Here is a 13517-nt window from a genome sequence, read left to right on the forward strand (position 1 = left end):
TTGCGAAGCCATTAGTCCTTCACTATAAACCTTAAATTTAAGTCTCTTGCATGCAAGATACACCAGAATCATGCATGGATTATCAAAATTAAAAATGGCCGAAGGACTAATGGTAATTCTCTCACAAATGTTGGTGGATGGTTATGCTCTTGATGTGGAAGCATATTGCATCCTCATACAAAGCATGAGTGCACAAAATCGAACTAAGGATTCTGCTTTCTTTTTCAATTTGATCGTTAATGACGGTTCAGTGCCTGACCGAGAAACAATGCACACTCTTCTGTGTTGTTTGGCTAGCCAATCTCAATTGCACATGGTTTTAAGTGGGATTAGGCCCATCACAACCCACCGTGCTCATAGTCTGTGACGTGCCTAGGTCCACCGTGGTAGGATGTCATGTTCTTCGGGATCTAATTTTGCAGTTTTGGTGGAATTGCATGAGAAATCAGACTACAACAAATACCAATATAGACTGATTTCCCAGTCATCTTATAATCTGTTTCCAAATTCACATCAAAGGACAAACCAATTAAGTTTTAAACCCCCTGTATACAAAGGCTACAGTGAAAAGATAAGCCAAATTAAGATTTCACTAACTTCTCAGAATTGTAATATAAATGGCTTAAAATCGTCAACAACCTTATTTAAATTACAAAATCATCATAAAAATCTGCAAATCACCATACTTCAATTTCAAATCAGATGGATTCATGGATAAATATGTAAATGGTACAAGTTGGTTATGGTCAAAATATGTGGACACAATTTATGTATGCAGTAAATGTGATTATGTATTTAATAACTTATGCAACACAAAATATAAACAAGCATTACACATAGAGGGATGAATGATTATTACATGGTTCAACTATAAACATATCCGACCTCTATGAGACCAAGTTTAGAAATCTTAAATTCACAATAACCAAATTAATCAAACAACCAAAATTTTCAGTAATAATTTTTAGAATATAAACTGAAAAATTAGATATAGATTAATAAAAAGTTGCACATGTCTGAAGAAGAACATGGGCATTCCACTCATTCATCACTTAAAACATCCAGCTTAGGTAAAAGTGTTCAACTCCCCTTGAATATTCAATGAAACTCCCTTCAGTTTGAGAAAGGTTGAAATCTCTTCAACCCTTAGTCATCATCTAGCTTCTAAATCTGTAACAGAGTGTTTTCTATCGAAAGATATTCAGATTATAAGCTTTAGAAGAATAAATAATATTCAGATTAATTTAAAATATGGGAGAAGGTGGTTCATAAAGTAAACTTCGTATCATAAATTTGTGCCACTTGTCAAATTATAGATTATAATACACATGTCTAGTTGTTGTACTAGTAAAATAGGAAGTACATTGCAGTACAAAAACTAATTTTGCTAAGTATCATTCAAATATTTACAACCTAGATCACAGAACTCCAATATGAGAATATACAGAAACACTTGTAACTCAATTCTCTCTGAACTTCCTCATCAATTTCAGATTATCATGCTCAGTATGCTTAATAAGCTTCTATATAAACGCACAACTCTTAGCTAGACCAAGCTTAGTAACATCAGCTACCCTCAACCACCTCACCATCCACAACCTAAATATGTATATTAACCTAAATAGGTCAACATGCATATTAACCTAAATATGCCCTATGCTTCTCTTATGGGGTATGGTAATTAATCTGTATATTTTATTCTACAAGTTTGTTAAAGCATAAAAGGGAATCGTACAAAAGCAGGACAAGAAGATGAAAGGTGGCCTTTTAGCCATCTGACTTTAAATGAGCTAGCTGCAATGTCATCTCACAGAGGCCTCTCATATATATTACTAAAATTAATGTGGAAACAGTTGCAGCAAAGGAACAATATTAAAAATAAGATGATAACCAAAAATGAACTCCATTATTCATCAATTCAGTATACCAAGTCCAATGAAAGGGTCATCTGAAATATCTTACTTCAGTGGTTGCTGAATCTAATGCCATGAGGAGCATCAATTTCACTTCCGAAACATCTTCATTTATTGGATCGTCATCCTATATAAAAATGAGAATAATATAGGTAAACTATGATACAAAATTTATTAATATAAAATAATAACAAATTTACACTATCGATAAGTTTCTACAATGCTTTCCAAAGATACAGTGACAATGAGGTAAAGAAAATAACTACAATAATCAATTTGATTTGCAGAGTCACAAATCTGAAGGAAAATAGGTGCGCGTGTGTGTATATATATATAATACTTCTGAGAATAGTGTCTCAAGAATGAAATCAATTAAACTTTCTGGAATGAATATAGCTCCATAGCTGTGACTGAGTCCAGCCGGCTTACAAATTACACCAACAATAGTCTGCAAACAAAAAGCTCCCAAATCAGTGATGAAGGTGCAGAAATAATGAATAGATAGAATAGTAGGAACAGAGAAATTATCAAAATCAACATCTTTGAATTATTGCCATTTCTTGCTTTCTGAAACACAAAGCAGCCTTGACCAAAATGAAGAACAACCAGAAGAGATAAAGGCTTTAAAAAGGAACTAAGACTACAAGGGAAGGACAAGCTTTTTTATTATTGACTAAAAACACAAATAAAACAACACTTTTGTAAGTTGGGGTATTCATCATTATATCAACAAGACTTCATATACACAGATTTGCAAATAGTATTAACATATTGTCCTTCCAAATCAACCTCTCATCAAATAAACAGTCTCACCATAAAGTCCTTCCACATTAATGTCATCTGACTCAAGCTAAAATTTGAGTCCAAGTTAGCTCGGTTCAAATCCAACCCTAACGTGTTGGTTTTTATGACGGTTTGAAATTGATGGTAAAATAAAGGTAGGAAGCTGGATATTTGAGCAAACTTGGCAGGAGTCATATTGCCATGAGACCGCCTAGCTCCGCAAAAATTTACATGATTGGATAATCTCACTATAGTGTCTTATATGATTATATCATTTTATTCTTGTCTTGAAATATAGAAAGTAGTCCCTTAAATAATTAAGCAATATTATATTTAACCTTCCAATATCTTAAAATATATAGCCAAAATCTATTTAATCAACTGAATTTTTTATGAATTATGTTTAAAAAGAAATATAAAGTCATCTAATACCACACACTTACCATATGACCTTTGCAGTTTAGTATCCTGGGAATCTTTCCCATAATTTCGCACAATCTGTAATCATAGAGAACAATACATTAATGGTAAAAACAAAAACTGTAGAGAATTAAATTAGAAGACGAAGAAATTGGGAAATAAATACCACACGACTTGAAAAACACATAAATCCTATTACTCTAGCTTCTCACTTAGAGGATTTTAATTCAATACTAAAAATATATTGAATTAGAATCCTCTAAAATATATTGTTAAATAAATGAATACGTACCATTTTGTAATTGTTGTGCAATTGAATTTATGTCACTTGAACAGTTTTTCATGTTCACCTGTAGTAACCTTGGCATGCTTAAGCCTCCTCTAGAGAAAGTCTTCATTTTGGAGCATCTTCTCACAGATAATCTTTCTAAGAATGGGAATTTTAATGTGTAATTTCCAGAATAGAAGTATGTGAAACTTTCTAAACCAAACAAGGTCAAGTCCTTCAATTTCTTAAAAACAATTTCACCTTTCTCTATATCTCCCTCATTTGTTAATACTTCTATCATCATTTCACATTCTTCTATTGACAAGCTTTCAAGACAAACTAGAGTTTTGGCTCTTGAAGATGTCATTAAGTTTTGCATTCCATTACAATGACTTACCCTCAAAGTCCTTAGATTTTCAAAAGATGGTGAAGGCAACAACAAAGTAGTCAAATTGTGACAATAGTTTACATTTAAAGAATGAAGATTGTGATGAGTTAAGTTTAGTCGGGAGTCTTGCTTTGAAATAAACTTTAAATTAAAAAGCCCCCACAAGTTTAATTGTTTTAAGTTTGTGAATATTCTAGTGCCCTCCTCTCCTCCTCTAAACGAAAATAACTCTTCATATGAACTCACTTTCAATATGAGGTTTTCAAGACAGATAAATCTCTGAAGGATTTGAATTGGGATATATGTATATCCATCCTTTATCAATTCAAGAGTTTCTACTTTGCCAAAGTTCTCAGGAAACTTTCCTTGCCAAATGACCATGATTTCCCTTCCACTTAATGTCAATTCCTTTAAGTTGAAGTTAAACTAAAGAAAAATCGTGTGTCAATCAAATTAAAATAAAATTTTAAAGTATAACAACATAAAATTTAAATATGTTCAACTGGAACCAATGAGCAAAAAATATGATGCATTGATGGTCAGTTGTATTCTAGCCAAAAAAAAAAAAAAAAATGATGAACTAAGGAGTGAAAATGTGTGGTGACCACTAGTTCAATAATAATGTTCAACATATGCACAAACTACTTCTTTTTTATGTGGAATCAAGGTTAACATTGTTTAAAACATAATTTATTATAATTAACCCTTAAAATATATTATTTTTTACAAAATTGCAAAAATATATTTAAGCTAATTAATTGAATGCATGCATACCTTTTCTTTATGTGCTTGCTGTATAGTTGTGTTCAAGTCATTCCCTCCATTTTCTACCTCCTTTCTTTCATAATTGACTTTGTGTAACTTTGGTGTACTAATCATTCCTTGAGAAAAACGCTTCATATTGGGGCACTCTTTTATAATTAACTCTTCCAAAGATGGAAAATTGAAAGAGTAATTCCCAGAGCAAAAACATAAGAGACATCCTAAATATTCAATTGACAACTTGTTCAAATTGTTAAAAACAACTTGTTCACTGCTTGATGTTGCATCTCCCTCATTTTCTACTATTTCAATCAACATTTGACAATATGATATTCTCAATTCTCTCAATTGCACCAAACTTCTAGCATTTGAAGGTGTTGTTAAGTTAACCAACCCATTGCAACATTCTACATTAAGAACTTTAAGATTCTGGAAAGAAGGTGTAGATGGCAGTAGACTCATCAAATTTTGACAGTCAGACAAATGTAGAACTTCAAAACTTGGAAGATCAGATAGGCTCTTAATTTCTTTGTAATTACAAAAATGTAGTTGAAGCTTTTTGAGATTGTAAAATCTTTGAAGGAGTCCAAGTGGAATATATGTTGATTCATCATCAGATACTTGAAGAGCTTTAGATTGATTTTGCCAAGTAATCTTTGCTAAACTGTTCCATAATTCAAAAACCTCCAAATATGAGTTGATCTACAAATTCATCAAAACAAAATTCAGTGAGTATTTTTTATTCTTAAAACAAAAATTTGATCTAGTTAAACTAATTTTGAATTTATCACCCTTCTTCATATGCTTTCAATTTTCAAATTTTTTTCTAGAAAAAATAAAATATTATTACTGATTTCTAAAATTATGTTCGATAATCTATTTCTAAAAATAATCTAGGATTTAAATAACTTTAATTAAAAAGATCCTAAAGTGATATTGTTCAAATCAAATAACCCTGAATTTTTCTAAACTTTAGTTCCAAAGGAAAATTAAAGAAGATAAGAATTCCACAATTAAAGTTTTGAATAAATTGTTAAAACATAAAGAGAGAATATTACTTCCTTTTCAAGAAGATATTCATACCTTATCGTCCAAGAAGATAGCTTTTCGATCTAAACTATCAATTCTACTGTCCTCAGTGTTGTTTTTGAAGTTCAGACATTTTGTACAATTTCTCACTACCAACTCCTTCAATTTTGGCCATTCTGACATATGTCTTTCAGGGTAGAAGGCTGTAAGTTCTGTTAGATTTTCAAGCTTCAATAAGGTTACATTCGGAAAGACAAAATTGACAACAACATTTGCTCCTTCTTCTTTTGCAACAATATGTTCTAAAACCTTACAATCTCCTATCATTAGTTGTTGGAGTTGGTGGAGACTTTTGGCAATGGAAGGTGGAAATGCATATTTTATACTTCCACAATTCCACAGGATCAAATGTGTCAAATTTTGATAGAAGGAAGTTGGATGTTAGATGTAGCAAATTTCTGTTGAATTATCATCTTGGAATGCCTTGTACTTGATATCAAGAGAGATTTCCTGCATTACAAGTTTACGGTTGTTTCAATATAAAGTAACTAAAAATTCCATTAATTCTTTGTCTCTTTTCTAAACTAACAAAACTTACATAGATAAGTAATTAAAAAATAAACTATATTACTCGATTACATACCTGGTTTTGCTTTTTGTATAATCCTTGTATGATTTTATTAAGATCATTCCCCTCATTCTCTACTTCCATTCTCTCATAGTTGACTTTGTGTAACTTTGGAGTGCTTAAGATTCCTCGAGAGAAAGTCTTCAAATTGGGACATTCTTCTATACTTAATACTTCTAATGATGAGAAATTGAAAGAACAATTCCAAGAACAAAAGCATGTGAAACTCTTTAACCTTTCAAGTAACAAAACCTTCAAATTGTCAAAAACAATTTTGGCACTTGTTGTTGCATCTCTCTCATTTTCTACTATTTCAACCAGCATTCCACATTCAGATATGCTCAATTCTCTCAACTGCACCAAGCTTCTAGCCACTGAAGGTGTTGTTAATGCAACTAACCCATTCACTCCCCGGACTCTGAAAACTTTAAGATTCTGCAAACAAGCTGAAGATGGCACTAGACTCATCAATTTGCTACAATCTACTACACGTAGATGTTCAAGATTTGGAAGATTAGATACACACTTAATTTCTTTGTATTCACAATAATATAGTCCGAGTTTTTTTAAACTTTCAAATCTTTGAAGGAGTCCAAATGAAATATTTGCTGAGTTATCTAGTGAGATATTAAGAGCTCTATATTGACTCTGCCAAGTAATGTTTCTCAAACCATCCTGTAATTCAAATTCCTCCAAATTGTTGTTGATCTGCATAGTTATAAAACAAAATCCAGTTAGCGTTTTAATCATATTCTGAAAATATTTTTCAAAAATCTTAATATTCTTTTCCCATTACATTTGAATTAACTTGTATATAAGTTAAACAATAATGAAACTATTTCAGGCAAAACCAAGATATTTAAAACAAGATATTCGTACCTTACACTCTAAGCACAAGAATTTTGACTCTGAAATGTGAAGTTCACCCTTCTCGTTATTATCTTGCAAGCCCAAATATCTTGAAGTGAATTTTTCACAATACTTTATCACCAACCTTTTTAACATGGGAAATTCTGAAGCATGTATTATTGGATAGAAAATTGTAAGTTTTGGTAAACTTTCAAGCACCAATTCTGTTACTTGTGGAAAGACAGAATTAACAACTACTTCTGCTCCTTCCTCTTCTTCAACAATTTTCTCTAAAACCTCACAATCCATTATCTTTAGGTATTGAAGTTGTCTGAGGCTTTTGATTATGGAAAATGGAAATACATATTTTATCTTTCCACATCTCCACAATGTCAATCGTGTCAAATTTTGAGAGGAGGAAGTTAAAAGTTGGCTGCTCCAAATTTTTCCAAAACTAATATTGTTCAATGCCACCGTCCTAAAATTGGTGAAATTAAGCTGCAACCAAAGTAATTGTTGTTTCAACATTTATGAACTTTTGCATAAAATATTTAAAATATATAAAATTAATTCTTACTGATTGATAGATAGATAGATAGATAAATAGATGACATGTCATTGATATGAACATGTTCTTTTTTTCTCTAATAATATTAACTATGACATCAAGCATGAATTGATAAGACCGATTTGACAGATATTATGTTGTATGGAGATTGAAGAGAAATACTTAATAGTGAAATTGAATTGAAAATTTAAATCACTAGAAAAAAAGAATTGCAAAAAGAGAATAAAAAAGACAAGAATATAAAACTTATAATACAGAAAAGAATATGCAAAAAGAGAAACCAAAGTGAATAGGCATAAAAGAAAAACCAAAGTGAATAGGCATAAAAGAAAATAAGAATATATAATAGAGAAATACAAGAAGATATAGTCAATCAAACCTTTTCATTAAACAATGGCATGATTTCCTTGGACTGCAAATCAATCTTTGAATCCTGAATATGGTTCTCATCTTCTGAAAATTCGGCTAAGCTTAAGAGCTCAACATTCTTGAATAGATGTAATTCTTCTAGTGAGCTGATAGAATCAAATTTAACTTCCAGCATCCTCAAATACTCATATTTTGGATATAGGAACCAACAATCTCCTACAGATATTTTGTACTTTTTAGGCTCTTTGGCAAATAAGTTTTTAGGTTGCACCTTATTATCTTTGATATCCAATTCTACACTTGCAAGATTAGACAAGAGCTTTAGTTCCTCAAGTACTTCAACCTTCCACTGAATAGGACAGCCCTTTATATGAAATTCTTCCAATTGCAATAATTTTGATATCACATTTGGCACAATGACTTGTAATTGTCTACAATTGCTTAAATCTAATGACCTTAGTTCAGTCAATTGACCTATTTCTATAGACAACTCCTTAATAATTAAACGTTTCAAGCTAAGGACTTTTAATTTCTTTAGCTTTCCGATAATAGCAACATCTTTGATTGTGCTATCATCTAAACATAGTGTTTGAAGGTTTTTCAAAAGACGAAGGGAAGATGGCAATGATGATTGGTGCAGTCCTACTAAATTTAAAACTTTGAGCTTTGGCATCACTTTGAAGAAGTCCTTTGGAATTTCGAAATAAGAGTTTGGCATATAGAAATATTCAAGAGTTGGACAATCCAAATCATTAGGCCAAAGTTGACTAATGATAGTACTACTCCTACCAGGTAGGGAGATTTTTGTGCATTTCTTGAGTTTATCTCTATCCTTCCATTCGCGTTCAATGTCATTTTTTGCTGTAAATACATGATGATCAACGTATGCTATTGTTAAAGCAACAACACGAACAACATCATGCATAGCAAATTGTTTGTTTGTAACCCCATCAAGTAACAAACTAGCATCTTTAAGATCTCGAACCAATTTATCTAGTCTATCTTGTGCGTCTTCCATTGTCAAGTTAGCTCCTTCAAGTATATCTAGATACACAACATGTTTGAACAAGTCTGAAATAGAATCATTATTTTCCATTAAACTAGAAATTAAAAACATTTTCTTAAGTTCATCATCTCTTAAATAGTCGTAACTTAAGGCTATCTTCATGTACTCCTTTTCTAGGAATCCTATGAATTTTGTTGGCGAATGTGCTCTCAATTCTTTCAAGGCTACTTTCCAATCAGACGGATGACTCCTATTTTTTAATGCTTTTGCTATGGTACTAATCACGATGGGCAACCCTTTGCATTCCTTGCATATGTCATTCGGTAAAGAATTCAATTCACGTGTTTGAATAACATCACCTACAAAGAGAGCCAAGATTATGCTACCTGCTTATGTATTTACATGCATACTTTGGATATGTAAAAATAATGTCAAAATAGGATTATACTAATGCCACTTTATATGTCAAATGACAAAGGAAAAACAAATTACTAACTTAACAATAGTACTTTCTGGTAAACTTAAAATTTATTTGTTAAACCAATTAAAATTGTGAAAATTCTGTCTGTACTAGAACTACATTAATATATCTGGATGTAATAAAATTTGGGGAAACTAAGAAAACATACAAGTGGAAATTCTATAAGACAAGTTACCTGCCATCCTGGCGAATAGGATCCAAGCTTCTTCTTCTTCCAAAATGCCTATCTTGAAATTATTTGTGGAACCTATCTTCTCCAATACATCTAAATTTCTTGTTGTGAACATTAGTTTGCATCCTCCACAATCGATTTTAGAAGGAATACCAATGGTCTTTAGATCAACATTTTCCCAAATATTGTCTAAAATTAAAAGGATCTTCTTACCGCTCTTCAATCTCTCATACAACTTATTTGCTCTTTCACTCTTATTACTGAATTTTACGCCTAACTTCTCTGCAATTTCTGTTTGAACCTTCTCTATATCCAAATTTTGTGTTACCTATAAGACGAGAATAATAAGCTATCTCATATTTTCTTGCTTCTCTCATTTGATTATTTTCTGTTCATTTACTGAGAAAACAAAGGAAAACAATCCATACCCACATGCCTTTTAGCTTGTTGAGACTCATTTCATTAAAGTTTCTATCAAATTCTTAGGCATTTTCTAGCACTTTCCTCGCAACCAAATAGAACCTTATCTTCAAGTCAACGTTACAATTGCATTTGTACATGTTTAAAGCTTATATTTTCTTATCTATTTTCTCACATTTTCTTGCCAATCAAATGACACCTTAGATATATTTTCTTGCCTGTCTCCTTTGGTCTTTTTTTGTTTGTTTACTGAGAAAAACAAAGGAAAACAACTCATACCCATATGCCTTTGGCTTGTTGAGATTCATTTCATTAAAGTTTCTATCGAATTCTTATCCATTTTATCCCACTTTCTTGGCAACCAAACAGAACCTTACCTTCAAGTCTAGGTTATAAATTACAACTGCATACATGCTTAGACCTTATACTTTCCTATCCATTTTCTCACATTTTCTTGGCATCCAAATGCATCCTTATCATGCTTTATTATCATTATTCTTTCTTCATTAGACACTAATTAATCTTATAATTCACACAGTTTTGCCCACAGTTACTGAGATTACAGTTGAGACTCCTGATGATTCACAACTCACTCTCAAGGTATTAATCTTATTTGCACTTGATCCTGAAATGTTATTTGTTCTTTTAACCCTCCTATTCATCAAAGTTTATGCACTTTGGTTCCCTTAGATACAATTTTCCACATAAATTCTTTTTGTGAAGGGAATATCAACGGACAGGATATTGGATGTGAGAAAGCTTTTGGGTGTTCATGTGGAGACTTGTCATTTGACAAATTTCTCTTTGTCTCATGAGGTTTATTTCTTCTTTATCTCTTTTTACTATCAATACTTTTTAATTATTTTGTCTTTGCCCCAAAATTCCCAGTTTCTTTCCTATATATCCCTTTCATGATGGTTACTTTTCTTTGCCCTTAGATTGTGGGGCTCTTTTCCTGTTTTGTGCACGACACTGACATCGTGTCATTCAATGTGGTCCATTTTGATGTCATATGATCATATATCGATTGTGACTATGAATAAATTGTTATGATATTTAATTTAGAATAAAACTATATATATAAACAAATCTTATAAATTTATTCATATAATTGGTACAACAGTTGATTTCAAAATCACCTAATTTTACGCTATAACTGTTTGTCATATAAATAAATTAATAAGATTTGTTTTTATATATGTGTTAATTGCATATTTGAAAAAAATGAAACTAAAGGTCACAAGATAGGTATAGTTATTTTTAATAGTGTATCAAAGGCAATTTAAGGGCCACAAGAGAGAGAGTACTATCTTAGTTCCATAACTAGTAGTGGAGCCAATGAATTGACATTAGGGGGCAAAGTGTTAAGAAGTGAGGTGGTCCATTAAATTGCTAAATTTATAAGAAAAAAATTGACACAATTTTAACCCTAAATTTAATATATACCCCTGAATTAAATTACTTTTTATACTACTTTAATGAATAGACTAGAATAATAAGATTTTTAAATATATTTTTTATTTTTGTATAAGGGTCGATTCAAATCAAATAAGTTTGAATTTAAATTTATTTAAGTTTGGTATAAAATAAGTCGAGCTTAAACTTAAGCTCAAATTTTATGATTTTTTAAAAAATGAGTTTGAACTTAATATAATGGGTGATGCTTGAGCGTGGCTTGCATGAACTCGAGTAGGCTTGATATTCTAGATACAAGCTCGAGCACATGTGAACTGAGCTCAAACTCAACAAATTTAAAACAAAACAATATTATTTTGAATCAGAGTTATATAACAAAATAATATCATTTTGTATTGCTTACATAATATAATATAACATTGACACAAAATAAAATTGTTTTATCGGTATAATTCTAACAGAGAACAATAATTATCACTCAAATACACTAACAGAGAACAATAATTATCACTCAAATATCAAGAACAACAAAATACACTAACAGAGAACAATAATTATCACTCAAATATCAAGAACAACAAAATACACTAACAGAGAACAATAATTCTAAACTGATAGCTATTTTATTTTATTAATTTCATTATTCTATTATTAATTTCACTCAAATAATACAAATCATATAAATAATTATCACTCAAAATAATCATAAGAAAGTTCAAACATTACCTCGACAAAAACAATGTCGTCAAATAGCTTATCCTTTTGCGCTTTCCTACCAACCTCCTGCACAAGAGTGGTCTTCCCAATACCACCCATCCCGTAAACACCAATCATATACACATTCTCATCATTTAAAGCATCCCATACATTCTTCACAGTAGAGTTTCTTGATTCGAACGCCAAATAATCTTCAGTAGATCTAAGCCAGATATCTTGTGGAATAGTAGGAAAGGAAACTTGATCGAATTCCTTTTCTTGTTGGAGGAGTTGATCAATATCATCCCACTTTAATTTGAAAGCTTTCTTGCTTTGTTTGTAGTTGGAGCACAATCTCTTGAAACATGGAGGGTTGTTTGTTTTCTCTTGAATCAACTGCTCTGCTTCTAAAATTGTCTTGTTCACATCCTTCTGCCAGTCCTTAACATTCTGTTTGATCTCTTCCACATTTCTTTCAGCAGCCGTAACCTTACGCTGGATTTCATCTCTTGTATTCTTCAACTTATCGACTTGTTTTTCCAGATTTTTGAAATTGGTATTGTAGTTGTACAAATACTTGAATTGACGCCAAATCGGAGCAGCCAACCACTTGCCAACTTCGAGGATAGGACTCAACACACCCCCGATACTCCCAGCGACATCAACCATTTTTTTTAACTTTTTTAAAGTTTTAAAAAACAGAAGGAGAAGTGAAGCAAATGAAAATAACTAAAACACAGATGATAACAGGACAACTAAAGTGCAAACTCAAATAAAGTAAGGAAATTGGGTGAAATAAGGAAGATTGGGTAAAAAAGAAATCAAGGGAACTGGTTTCGGAGAGGTTTGTGAGTGAATATATTTTTGAGTGGTTTCTAAATGATTGAGAGAGAACAAAAATGAAGATGGTAAAAGTATTCAATTGCTTTTAAAGTTGCTGAGGACAACTTTCTCTGTGCAAAATATTAAGAACCAAATAAATAAGTGAAAATGAGTTAATCTGCCTAACTTTACAGGCCAATTAGTGATATAATAATCCTTAGGCACTTTCATGACCCAGCCACCTCCATTCCACTACTCAGCTATAATTCTCTAATTTTGATTTTTTTTTAATTTTCCTGTTGTTAATCTCCCTGACTTTACAGGTCAATTTGTAATATAATAATCTTAAGATATTTATAGATATATAAAAGAAAATGCTACTTGCCTTAAATTATTCTCAAAATCAGATGCGTACAAAAGATGATTAGGTATCGATTATTGCAATTTAAAATATTTTAACCCAATAGGCCGAGAATCCAAAATATTAAAAAACCTTGAGAGCAGCAAACCTGATTTTACGGGTCAAG

General features: G+C 31.3%; 1 protein-coding gene and 2 long non-coding RNA genes across 3 annotated transcripts; 1 reads left to right on the top strand and 2 right to left on the bottom strand.

Annotated features, from left to right (window-relative positions):
• Window positions 1-822: 822 nt before the first annotated feature.
• Window positions 823-2367, bottom strand: LOC123207815. The gene is made up of 3 exons (XR_006500516.1): window positions 2292-2367; window positions 1963-2040; window positions 823-1187 (listed from the first exon to the last, which is right to left on the bottom strand). It is a non-coding gene; the product is annotated as an uncharacterized LOC123207815 (long non-coding RNA).
• Window positions 2368-7981: 5614 nt separating this feature from the next.
• Window positions 7982-13139, bottom strand: LOC123208488 (probable disease resistance protein At4g27220). The gene is made up of 3 exons (XM_044626026.1): window positions 12199-13139; window positions 9640-9964; window positions 7982-9342 (listed from the first exon to the last, which is right to left on the bottom strand). Exons 1-3 carry the CDS (start codon window positions 12835-12837, stop codon window positions 7982-7984), a joined length of 2325 nt encoding a protein of 774 aa, XP_044481961.1. The 5' UTR covers window positions 12838-13139.
• LOC123209515 lies at window positions 10507-11092 on the top strand. Its single transcript, XR_006501080.1, has 2 exons — window positions 10507-10656; window positions 10780-11092. It is a non-coding gene; the product is annotated as an uncharacterized LOC123209515 (long non-coding RNA).
• Window positions 13140-13517: the final 378 nt, after the last annotated feature.

This window comes from Mangifera indica, chromosome 2, assembly GCF_011075055.1.
Source record: "Mangifera indica cultivar Alphonso chromosome 2, CATAS_Mindica_2.1, whole genome shotgun sequence".
Classification (NCBI taxonomy): domain Eukaryota; kingdom Viridiplantae; phylum Streptophyta; class Magnoliopsida; order Sapindales; family Anacardiaceae; genus Mangifera; species Mangifera indica.